The sequence below is a fragment of the Myotis lucifugus genome, unplaced genomic scaffold, assembly GCF_000147115.1.
Source record: "Myotis lucifugus unplaced genomic scaffold, Myoluc2.0 scaffold_426, whole genome shotgun sequence".
In the NCBI taxonomy this organism is placed as follows: Eukaryota; Metazoa; Chordata; class Mammalia; order Chiroptera; family Vespertilionidae; genus Myotis; species Myotis lucifugus.
Genome location: NW_005871474.1, coordinates 808,205 through 820,437, shown reverse-complemented (window position 1 = coordinate 820,437; position 12,233 = coordinate 808,205). Strand labels below are relative to the sequence as shown.

Below are 12,233 nucleotides of genomic sequence, written 5' to 3'. Positions count from 1 at the left end.
ATCTGTAATACTGTCAACAATAAAGGTTTAAAAATATATATCTACAGATGATCATATTAAGAACAAACTTCTGGAGAAACCAAGATGGCGGCATAGGTAAACACTGGAAATTGCTGCCTCGCACAACCACTTCAAAAATACAACTAAAAGACAAAACGGACATCATCCAGAACCACAGGAAGGCTGGCTGAGTGGAAATTCTACAACTTGAAGGAAAGAGAAAAGCAAACTGAGACTCAGAGGAGGTGCAGAAGTAAAGTGCGGAGGTACAGAGGTGCACGCGGAAAGGGCTGGCAACTGAGAATGTGATGTCTTTTTCAATCAGGAGAGAGTCTCAAGCTCCCGACTGCTCTGAACTCCAGTTCTGGGTGAGTCTCTGGAGACCCAGACTCATACAGGGAGAAACTGGACTGTCTGGCATCAGTCGGAACTCGAGTACGGCTTTCTCTCAGAGGTACTTGCAGCAATTACCGGGACACTGAGAAGCGGGACCTCTTAGGGTAGGACTGGGAATCAGTCATAGCTGCTTGCTCCGCCCTGTTGATCCCAAGACCCCGCCCCACCCAAGCTGTGCACAGAAGCTTTTGCATATGAAAGGCCTACCCTTTGCAATCTGAAAATTACCTAACAAACTGCAGCTGGGTCAGAGAGACCAGAACATCCAAAATAAGGCCCAAGGCCCCACAGCAGATTGCATTGCTTCACAGCTGGGCATCATCTGGGCACCTCCAAACCTCAAACAAAGAAGAGGAATCTGCAGATCTCACCATAGCTCCTGCTGGGTAGCCTCAGGCAGAAGCTAAATTAGCACCACCTTAGAGATCCAAGAGCCTGTGTACCCAGTGGTCAGAGTGGGACCATCCAGATTACAACTCCTCAGATCCATAAGGGACACACTCAGGGGGCAGACACAGTGAGCACCAAAGCCCCACTGAAGCAAGTCTTGCCCCAGAAGGGTGTCTCCAGCACAGAAGTTCTCCCACTGCAGACACAGCTGATTCGCACAGCCAATTGGCCTGGAGGTCAATTCCTCCCAGTGATACCTACAACAATCAAGGCTTAACTACAACAAGACTGTGCACAAAGACCACAAAGGGGTGCACCAAGATTGTCCATCTCAGGTAATTGGGGAGGCTGAGCCACTGGGCCCTATAGAACACCTTGCACAGAAAGCCACTCTATCAACACAGGGAAGCAGCCAAAATGTGGAGACAAAGAAAAAGGTCACAAATGACAGAAATGGAGTAAGCAAAGTACTGGATATAGAGTTCAAAACCATGGGTTTAAGGTTTTTCAAGAATTTTCTAGAAACCGCCGATAAATTTAGTGAGGCCCTCAAGAAATCTAGTGAGACCCTCAAGGTTATGAAAAAGGACCAACTAGAAATTAAGCATACACTGACTGAAATAAAGAATATTACACAGAGTTCCAACAGCAGACTAGAGGATCGCAAGAATCAAGTCAAAGATTTGAAATACGAAGAAGCAAAAAACACCCAACCATAAAAGCAAAAAGAACAAAGAATCCAAAAATATGAAGATAGTGTAAGGAGCCTCTGGGACAACTTCAAGCGTACCAACATCTGAATTATGGGGGTGCCAGAAGAAGAGAGCAAGATATTGAAAACCTATTTGAAGAAATAATGACAGAAAACTTCCCCTACCTGGTGAAAGAAATAGACTTACAAGTCCAGGAAGCGCAGAGAACCCCAAACAAAAGGAATCCAAAGAGGACCACACCAAGACACAGCATAATTAAAATGCCAAGAGCAAAAGACAAAGAGAGAATCTTAAAAGCAGCAAGAGAAAAACAGTTATCTACAAGGGAGTACCCATATGACTGTCAGCTGATTTCTCAACAGAAACTATGCAGGCCAGAAGGGAGTGGCAAGAAATATTCAAAGTGATGAATAGCAAGAACCTACAACCAAGATTACTTTACCCAGCAAAGCTATCATTCAGAATTGTAGGTCAGATAAAGAGCTTCACAGATAAGAAAAAGCGAAAGGAGTTCATCACCACCAAACCAGTATTATATGAAATGCTGAAAGGTATCCTTTAAGAAGAGGAAGAAGAAGAAGAAAAAGGTAAAGATACAAATTATGAACAATAAATACACATCTATCAACAAGTGAATCTAAAAATCAAGTGAATAAAAAATCTGATGAACAGAATAAACGGTGAATATAATAGAATCAGGGGCATAGAAAGGGAGTGGACTGACTATTCTTGGGGGGGGAGGGAAGGGATGTGGGGTGTGCGGGAAGAGACTGAACAAAAATCGTACACCTATGGATGAGGACAGTGGGGGTGGGGGGGCAGGTAAGGACAGATGGTGGGGTGGGAACCGGGTGGAGGGGAGCTATGGGGGGAAAAAAGAGGAACAATTGTAATAATCTGAACAATAAAGATTTAATTTTTAAAAAAGAAAAGAAACAAACTTCTGCCCTAGCTGGTTTGGCTCAGTGGATCATCGGCCTACAGATTAAAGGGTCCTGGGTTCAATTCTGCCCAACAGCACATGCCCAAGTTGTGGGCTCCATCCCTAGTAGGGGGTGTGCAGGAGGCAGCTTCCTCTCTGAAATCAATAAAAATACTTTGGGGGGAGGGAAGAAAGAAAGAAACTTCCAAGTTTATTTTTCCAAAATTTAATAAGATACAGAAGTTAGAGTATATTGGTTCCTTTGTTGTCCCTCATTAAAATAACCATGAGATTTTTACTATCTTTCCAGTTCATTATTTTTATTTGAGCCTCCCGGCTGGTGAACTGCAAATGGGTTATAAGTATGGACCCCTCAGACTGAAGCCCCAAGGCCAAATCCCTCCAGCTGGGAGCAGCTTCTTGGGTTTAACCACTTTACTTCCACGTGTCATTTTCTAAGTGAGCCACAAAGTGAAAATCTTGAGAACTGCCGTGTCCATGGTCTGCCCTGTGTTGTGTCTGGCTTCAGGGCATGTTAAATCCCACTGAGTTAAAAAGACGTACTGTATATTCTTTGGCCAGTGTTTTATCTAATTTCGTTTCTTTCATTACTCTAAAATATCTTTTTTATAGTTAAACTCAAAATTATGAGGATGTGGAGTAATATGTATTATTGCCTCGTCCAATGAAACCGTTTATAGAAATGTGACTACTATCTGCCCTTTGGGAGAACCCAGTGATGAGGGAGGAAGGGAGGACAATATGAAAAGTGGGAGGAATAAAGGGAAAATGAGGCCCCTAGGTGGTGCGTCTAGAGTACAATGTGTTCACTGCGGGCACACACAAAGCAAAAGGGACTCCCTATGGTGGGTGGAGATAGAAAGGGGCCTGGCTGGGAGCGGAAGACCGCAAGCTCTAAGGGATGAAGCTGTGGGTTGGGGGAAGAGATGCTGAAACAACCACAGGCCGGGGGTGCTCATATGGCCACACTGTTTTCCACTATGCTGGGTCGCAGGTACTCGTAAGGCATATCCAACTTTGCATTCCGGACCTCAATTTCCTTATCCAGGGCAGCCAGCTCCTCCCTGAACTTCTTCAGCACGGCCTTGGGCTCAGGGCCTGAAAAATACTCCTCCTCATGCTGGCCCAGAGCCACCTGAGATGGAGAGAGAAAAGCAGCTGAGAGCCTTATGAACCCCAGTTTGTAGCGCCACACCTCCCCACAGCTGCCTCCTTCCTCAGGGACCAGGCCACCCGGCTCTCACACTAATGGGCTGACGTCTGCCCAGTTGCCAGGTAATGGACATCTGGAGAGAAGCCTGATGAAAGTTGGGCAGTGTTGCCATCACCATCTCCAGTGTCACATCCTTGGTGGTCGGTGGGGGCTGCCGCATTGTGCAGGGTGCGTTAGGGACCCAAGCATACCAATCCAGCTAAGAAGGGGCAGATATCCAGAATCAAAGTCTGCTAAGCATAAAAACCCCTTAGCCACCTGCACACAGCTCCCCACCCCCGGCCCCCACTCCAGGTGCAAATGCCCACTGCCCCCCTATAACAAATACCTGGCCCAGGTGGACGGAGGAGTGCTGGCCAGTGGAGGTGAATATGCACATGGTGACAAAGTGGCAAAGCTGGTCCCGGGACTCTAAGGACATGGGAAATCCTGCAAGAGGCAAGGAGAGTTAGAAGCTGGGAGGCCAGGAACAGAGAGGCTGAGCAGGGAGAATACGAGAGGGAAGAAAGGGTGTCAAGGACTCTGAGGAACTATTGTGGGAACTGACATGAGCATGAGTTGTGGTGGGAGAAACGGGGAGATCTCCTGGGAGGGCCCTACTCAGTGGGGTACTGGTATGGCTCACACTGGCTCACACGTGTCAGTTATGTTCAATGTTCAGGTATGTGGCAAGCTGGTTGACATCACAACGGGAGCTACGGTGAAAATATTGACACCAAGGAAATGGGCAAATGCTACAAATCAGGGCTTACCCCACCCCCCACCCCTGAGAGCCAGTTGTTAAGCATTTATGAGCAACCACTGGTCCCACTGCATCTGGGACCTAGAGGGATTCTTCTTGCATAAGAATCTGAAGAGGCCATGGGCATTATAATAGGGGTTGCAAATGCTTCTGGAGAGTTTCAAAAGCAGGGAGGGTTCTGGGGATGTTCCCAGGAGGAATCTTCCACACTGGAGGTCTCAGGGCAGGGGCACAACTCACCTTGCTCCTGGGCCCCTAGCAGGCCAATCTCAGTGATCTCTCGACACCAGGTCTGCAGTTCAAGGTCCTCTTTCACCGCTTTGTCCGTCTTATAGTGAAGACTCACAATTCCCTCCACATAGCTGTCAGCCAAGGGGTTGGGCCAAGAGAGCTGAAGCTGACAGGGAGCTCCAGGCCCTCTGCTCCTTGCCCACATGGCCAGGTCAGGGCACCCAGCCCTCCAACACAGATCACCTGTTCTCTCAAGCCACTCCCTGACCGCCCACCCTCCCCCCAAGCCCTGCCTTCCCCTTGCCTCACCGATAGATGATTTCCCACAGCCGAAGAGCATCCTGAGCATAGTAAGAGGACTTGACTCCCAGAAGCCCCCGGTCAGACAGGTCATCAGGGGGACAGAATGATCTATAGGTTAAAGAGGCTCTAGCGCGCTTAAGCAGCTCCACGTGGCCTCCCCCACCGGTGCTCACCACCTGAGAAGCAAGAATGGGCAGGGTCAGGCAACTCCACCTGTCAGAGGCCAGAGCCAGAGGGAGCATGAACTCCAGGAGCCCCCTTCTCTCTTCATACCTGGTCAAAAATGCCCATGTCGGAGACCAGCCCATTCCTGGCCCGCACATTAATTTCCATGGTGTATCGCAGGTGGGGGATTATCAGCTGGAGGAAGAAAGCGGGAAAGGACAAGTCAGGAGAGACCTGCGGCAAGTCCCTGCAGGAAAGTGGAACTGAAGAACAGGAAAGGTGCCAGGTCTTCAGGAAAAGCAGAGACATGAAGTTCAATGGTCCCTCAACACCAAGAGTGTTCGGTCAAATTGTAATTCATTCCACAAACCATTGACTTGAGGCTGTATGATAATGGAAGAAATCATTCTCCTTTTCTTTTCATATAAGACTGTTCAAGTTCAATGTTTCTCAACCTTTTTTCACTATCACTCCTCTACAGAACCTCTTCAGATAGTGTTTCCTCTCCCCGCCTCCAGGAAATTTTAATGCTACACTCTACAATATCTGTTATGTACTATATGTATATGTGTGTGCCTTTATTTATTTTTTTATTGACTTCGGAGAGGAAGGGAGAGGGAGAGAGAGATAGAAACATCAATGATGAAAAAGAACCATTGATCGGCTGCCTCCTGCACGCCCCCTACTAGGGATCAAGCCCACAACCCCAACATGTGCCCTTAACCAGAACTGACTAAACCTGGGACCCTTTAGTGCGTAGGCCAACGCTCTATCCATTGAGCCAAACCGGCTAGAGCTGTATATATGTGCTTTATACATAAAATATTCTAAGTTTTTGCACCCTAGAAGTTTTCCATGGTTCTGGGACCCACTTTCACCCCTGGGCGGGTCTAATTGCCTCCATTGGAATGCATGCTCTACCCCGCCTACCTGCAGAACTTCCTCTCCTCTCTTCTCCCTTTTGTCCATTACACTTACCTCCTTTCCGTTCTTCAAACAGGCCATGCTTGCTCCTGCCTTGGCACCGCTGCACTGTTCTCAGCTGTTCCCTCTGCCCAGAACAATGTGCACCTTGATCATCTCAAGGCCGGCTCCTCAGAGCCTCGTTCTCTATGTCATCTCAACAAGGGAGCCTTTCCTGGCCACTCAGTCTGAACTCCACATCACATTGCTCTGCTTGGATTCTCTGCATTGTAGTACTTATCACCGCTGATCTGTCATAATACAGTCTTTATTGTCTGGTAGCCCGAAATGGAAATGAAAATCCCCAAAGATCAGGACCTCTGTCTGGCTTAGCACAATCATCTAGAATGGTTCTTGTGCCCTAGCTGGTTTGGCTCAGTGGATAGAGCGTCGGCCTATGGACTGAAGGGTCCTAGGTTTGGTTCCGGCCAAGGACACATGCCTGGGTTGTAGGCTCGATCCCCAGTAGGGGGCGTGCAGGAGGCAGCCGATCAATGATTCTCTCTCATCATTGATGTTTCTATCTCTCTATCCCTCTCCCTTCCTCTCTGAAATCAATAAAAATATTTTATGAAAAGAAAAAAAAAAAGAATGGTTCTTGCCCCATTGGAGGCGCCCAAGAAGAAAAGTTGATGGGTAAATACTCAGTTCAAATTGTCTGTTTAAAAAAAAACAGGCCTCCCGTGAGGTAGGGACGACCCCGGTGAGGTTGAAAGGGCCCCCGTGAGGTAGGGACGGCCCCGGTGAGGTTGAAACGGCCTTGGTGAGGCTCAGACTGCCCTGGTGAGGTTGAGACTACCCCTTGAGGTTGGGACAAATAAATGGGACCAGTATGGACTGATGAACAGGGGTAGATACAGAAGCAGAGCAACATTGAACAGAATGTTGAACTACAGTGGGAAGCCTGGGGAGGGTTGGGGGGGGGATTAAGAGACCAACTGAAGTACTTATATGCATGCATATAAGATTAACCAATGGACACAAGACACGGGGCGGGGGGGGCGGGGGGTAGGGGTCGGGGGAATGTCAATGGGGGGAAAAAGGAGACATATGTAATACTATTTGTAATACTTTAAGAAATGCCCCATTGGAGGCGCCCAAGAAGAAAAGTTGATGGGTAAATAAATAAAAAAAAAAAAAATAAAAAAAAACAGGCCACTGTTGTGGACCTGAGCCTGTCTAACTGGCCTGTGTGTTACTATTTTAGGACAGGTCAAAGCTGGCTGGAAAAGTCTTCTATGTTATTTGCTTGGTCTTCCCTTTTGCGATGGAATCCTCAGTCATTTGTGTGCACTGTCTATATACTGTATGTTCATCTATCTGTGCTTTATATATAAAAAGAGAACACTGCTCACCTCCCACCCCCTCATCCCCCACCTTGCCAATGAATCATTTCCACCTCCTTGGGAGGTGATGTCACACTGTTGAAAATGCAGAGCAAGCCACCTCACTCTCTTGCTCCCTTGTCTCTCATTGGTTGGCTTTTCCCCACACCCTGAGACTCCACAGAGAGGGTGCCTCCAGAGGCAGGACTGTGCCATGGGGCAGAGAGGCAGGCAGGAGAGAAGGGGATAAGGTATTACCTTGAAGATAGGGTGTATCGATGGAAGGCATCTCATGGTGGCCATAGCGATAACCTCAGCCATCAAATGTCCCCTCAGAAGATGAGAGAGAAGCTCATGAAGCTGGAAGTCAGAGCTACGGACCCAGCATTTGGCCAAGAGCCAGGCCATCGGGGGGTCCGTGGGCAGGAAAAGTGGTGGTGGTGGGGATCCCGTGCTTGGCAATTGGAGCTGGAGAGAGGATAGAGTGTGGGGGAAAGAGGATGAGTGGCCAGGTGCCCAGCAGATTCCCCCCCTTTTGCATATTTAACCGCTTTCTTCTTCCTCAAATTTGCTTAGCTTTCTCCACCTCACTGCTGCTACTCCCAGCAGCCACTATTCCTTCTCCTGACTTTCCTACCCACTCAGTGCATTAACATTGTACAAGCTGCTCTGCCCGGCCTTCCGCACAAGCTCCTCTTCTACCGACTTCCTGGCCTCTACTTGCCCTTTCACTCCCCTCAGATTCAAACCCTCTGCTTCCTTTAGCCCACACTTTTTCAGAAAGTTCAGCTTCTCTCTAATCTTTCAACACCACCCCTATTCAGCTGATTAAGTCTCCAGTTCTCAGCTAGTCACTGGCTAGATGTAACAATCTGAGTGTCTCCCCATCTATAATAATAAAAGCGGAATATATTAGTTAGACCGGACGTCCTTCCGGATGACCTTCCAGACGAAGCAGGGGCTGCAAGAGAAGCCTGGGTCCTGGGTGCCTGGTGGCGGCTGGAGGGAAGCCCGGGTCCCGGGTGCCAGAGGGGAGCCGCTGCCAGCAGCCGAGGGAAGAAAGGACAACTCTTGCACAGTTTCGTGCATCTGGCCTCTAGTGACCTCATAATTGGCCAGACAAAAGCCCCCCTGAGCATCGTTTTCTCTTTATTTGTCCTATTTCTGCAGATGTCTTGCTTAACTCTTCCTTTTCTCTTTCCAGGCCAGTTTAATTTTCCTCTGCATGCCCATCTAGCTTTCCTCTGCACCCCCACAGCTATTCCCCACAACTGAGTCCATTACCCCCATCTTGGGCAATGGTTGTAACATGTCACCCTAATCTCCGGATCTAGCATGTTTCACAACAGCCTACACCAGCTTCTTGTCTTCATACTCCTTGATTTGGCATCCACCACCCACTACAGTCTGTGCTCTCTCACCTCACATTAACCCCCAGCACGCCAGCCCAATTGTCCACTGACAATCTAACTTCTCACACTCTGCACACCCCATCTCTGCCCAACCCATCTTCCCCTGGAAGGAGGTCCTGCTCCTTCACCAAGGCTCATGCCCACCCCACCTCCCATGACCCCTCCCACACTATCTCCATCCTCAGGTACTTCCTCGGTACTGGAGCATATTTAGATTTTCCCAGTCTCTCTCTCTCCAGTTAGACCTCACCTTTCTGCCTTTGCCCATTGCCTCCTTTACTGCCACCCCCAGGGCTTTAGCACAGGTGAATCCTCAGTGAATTTCCGTGAAGGGCTGAGCTGAGAGGGCCAACCACAGGGGAGCAGAAATCCTGGGTCTTCTCACCTGGATGACCATGGGCAAGAGTTTCCCATCAGGCTGCAGTTTGAGCATGACCAGAGGGGCAGCCAGGTATTGCTGGCTACATAGGATGATGTTGGCCTTGATCCCATCCAGCAGGGAGAAGTCAGCTTCAAACAGTGTGCCTCCCTGGATGGGGGCAGAGGACGAGGGCTATCAGTATAAGGTATCTTCTTCCCACCCTGATTGCCCAAAGGAAGAAGAACAAGAAGGAAACTAACTTATCTCCATCACCTACTTTGTAACAGGCAATGAATCACATGCTATGGCTTCACATAAGCCTTACAAGCACTTGAATTAACTTCAGGTTTATAAAAAAAGGAAACATGATAAAAGAGGATAGGTAACTTGCCTGAAGTCACACAGTTTATAAACAGCACAGCCAGGGTTCAAACCCAAATCTGTCTCACCCTATAATCCATGAATTTTCTCTGCCCAACCCATCAATTGATCCATGTTGACTCCTGATTAATAAGCCCACCCCTGATCTCATTCTCTTGCTACACACTCCCCCAAATCCTTAGCACCGAGGCCCAGTTATTTCTTCAGTTTGATTGCATCTATCACCCATCACACACTCTTCCTCCACAATATGCTTTTCTCAGTCGAGGAGGAAGGCCATGCGGTTGCACACCTCCAGGATCACTCAAGATTTCCCCTGTAGAATCCCCTCTTGCATCTGGGGGCAAATTGGGCTCATAGTGTGGCCCAGAGCAGCATAAACACTGACCACACTCCCATTTCACTGTGTGGCCTCCTTTGGGCCATTATGTCCATACCTGCAGCTCCTGCTCCAGCTGGGCCTGCATCTCCTCCATCCCAGAAGGGAACACCAGGCGGGCAGGAAGGCAACTGGAGCGCCTTAGCAGCATGGGGTTGGCGCCGTTGAGAAACTGGTACCCAAAGAAGGCATCCTCCTTCCAGGAGTCCCGCACCTTCTCTGAGGGTGGCAGTTGTGGAGCAGGTTGTGAGATCAGATCTCCTGGTTCTTCTAACCCCCACCAAACCATTCCCTCTTGCCCCCAGCCCACCAGAGGGACCCAGACCTCAGGTCTCCCAGCCCTGGTTCCCTAGATTGGGTGGTAAGGATCCTGGGAGAAGTTCTGGGATAGGGATACTAACCAGCCAGCTTGCTGTGGTCACACCAGAAGATCCTGTTGAAGTCATCCAGATCATTCCAGCAAGCAAGAACGTTTAGAGAGTCTTTGATGGCTAATTTGGCCAGCCTTCAGGGAAGGATAGGCGAAGGGTTTGAAAATTAGTCTCAAAATCACACATTGTAACTATCAGCACCCTCCTTGGGCTAATCCAGCCCTGTCCCTGTTCAGTCCATTGGAGCCCCTGGACCAGGATGCCTCCCTCTCCTCCAGGTTTATAAAAAAAAAAAGAAACATGATAAAAGAAGATAGGTAACTGGCACTGCTCTCACCCCTTGGCCAGTGAAGTCTCAAAGTCAGTTCTCTTGTCCTCCAGAAACCTCTCATCTGGCGGGAGGTCACATAAATTGGCCGCAGCCACATTCAGGATCAGCCCATCCTTCCAGTTACCCCATCTGTGGTGCAGAAATGAAATCAGGCATTGATGCCCAGAAGGGCCAGGACTCACTGCCAGGTCAGGAGGGGTCAGGGCGGGGTAAGGCTAACCGGTACAGCTTCCTTCTCTCTTCCAGCTCCTCCTCCCTGTGTTTCTTGAACTGGCCTTGGGGGTCCTCTACCAACGTGCGGCCTAGAGGAGGAAGGAGGGCGCGGACAAGGGCATGGACGATGAGGCTTCTCCTGAGAGCCTCTCCCCGCCTCCCCCGTCCCTTGCGGGGGAGGGGTGACCCTTCAGCATCACGCCCCTCCCCAGCCTGCGTGCCAACTCCAGCAATCCACATCTTCCCAAAGGAAAGAGACCCAGCCCTCCGGGTCCTGCCCTCACACCCTGTTCCCTCTTCTCTCCCCCACCCCCAGCCTCTCTTGGGCCCCAGAGGCCTCCTCACACCCCACCCTGCGCTCACCTGTGCCCTCGGGGAGGCTCAGGACGCCATTGCCCTCCACCCAGCGGTAACACGGGAACCTGAACTCATCCCCACCGGCCCCAGGGCCCTGCACGGAGATCCAGTTGCAGAACCAGGCGTCATCCTGCAGGAAGTGCCTTTTGCGCATTTTCACGAACAGCAGCGGCCCCAGGTACTCCTTCACGTCGGCCTGGAACTCCGTCTCCTGCAGGCGACACAAGCGGCTCAGCATCCATGGCGATCGCCAGGAGGGGGGACTGAACTGAGCCCCGCTCCCCGCCCAGGCCCTTCTGCTGGGCCTCTGGAAAGCGGCGCCAAAGGAGCCACAAAGAGAAAGGGGGCGCGCCGACCAGGTGTTCCCACGTCCCCATTATGGGCCGTGGAGTTCTACAGCCCGGGTGAGGCGGACGAGGGAAGATGCACTCCTTCCTGCCCTCTTTCCTCCTCTTTCCTCCTCGTAGTCACTGATCCTATCGAGCGCTGGGCGCTGGGCACCGCCGCGGGCGAGCGCACCGTTGCGCGGGGAGATACACTGTTGACCAGGCACTTGCAGCCGAGAGACCCCAGCGCCCCTCACCTGGGTGTGAGCGGAGACCTCTAGGTGTGGAGGGTTTAACCAGGGAAAGTGAGAGAGGGGGAGGTTGGGGAAATGCGTGCCAGGGAGAGGAAGCGAGAGCGCGGAGGCTGTGCCCAGCACAGAGCGCGTGGGAGATGAGCGTGACTAGATGGTGAACAGTCTCGAAGGGTAACCCAAGAATTCGGTCCTGAGAACCCGCAGAAGCCATTCAAATGTTTGTGGGGAGGGGTGTGTTAGGAGTGGGGGTGTATTTGAAAGATGTCGATCTGGCTGCAGAAGGGCTTGGAAGGCCAGGAGAGGAAGCGCCCGGGGGTGGAGTGGGGGCGGAGGGGGGGGGGGAGTAGGGAAGAAGCTGAAGGTGGCCACGTAGGCTCAAGGGGACACTGGTGGTCGGGGGCGGGGCGGGCGGAAGCCGGAATGTCCAGGAGGCAGAATTGGCAGCGCTGGATTCTTGGTTGGAG

At 50.6% G+C, this 12,233-nt stretch overlaps 1 protein-coding gene across 1 annotated transcript in view; it reads right to left on the bottom strand.

Moving 5' to 3' along the window:
* Positions 1–2,630: 2,630 nt before the first annotated feature.
* Positions 2,631–12,233, bottom strand: part of LOC102421516 (arachidonate 15-lipoxygenase) — a 10,865-nt gene continuing 1,262 nt past the window's right edge. The window contains exons 2-14 of the mRNA XM_006102777.3: positions 11,196–11,400; positions 10,840–10,921; positions 10,626–10,748; positions 10,319–10,422; positions 9,976–10,136; positions 9,182–9,325; positions 7,643–7,852; positions 5,205–5,291; positions 4,938–5,107; positions 4,638–4,759; positions 3,984–4,084; positions 3,687–3,854; positions 2,631–3,577 (exon numbers count right to left, since the gene is read on the bottom strand). Coding sequence (XP_006102839.1) covers positions 3,398–3,577; positions 3,687–3,854; positions 3,984–4,084; positions 4,638–4,759; positions 4,938–5,107; positions 5,205–5,291; positions 7,643–7,852; positions 9,182–9,325; positions 9,976–10,136; positions 10,319–10,422; positions 10,626–10,748; positions 10,840–10,921; positions 11,196–11,400 — 1,857 coding nt within the window. The 3' untranslated portion in view covers positions 2,631–3,397. The remainder of the gene's footprint in view (positions 3,578–3,686; positions 3,855–3,983; positions 4,085–4,637; positions 4,760–4,937; positions 5,108–5,204; positions 5,292–7,642; positions 7,853–9,181; positions 9,326–9,975; positions 10,137–10,318; positions 10,423–10,625; positions 10,749–10,839; positions 10,922–11,195; positions 11,401–12,233) is intronic.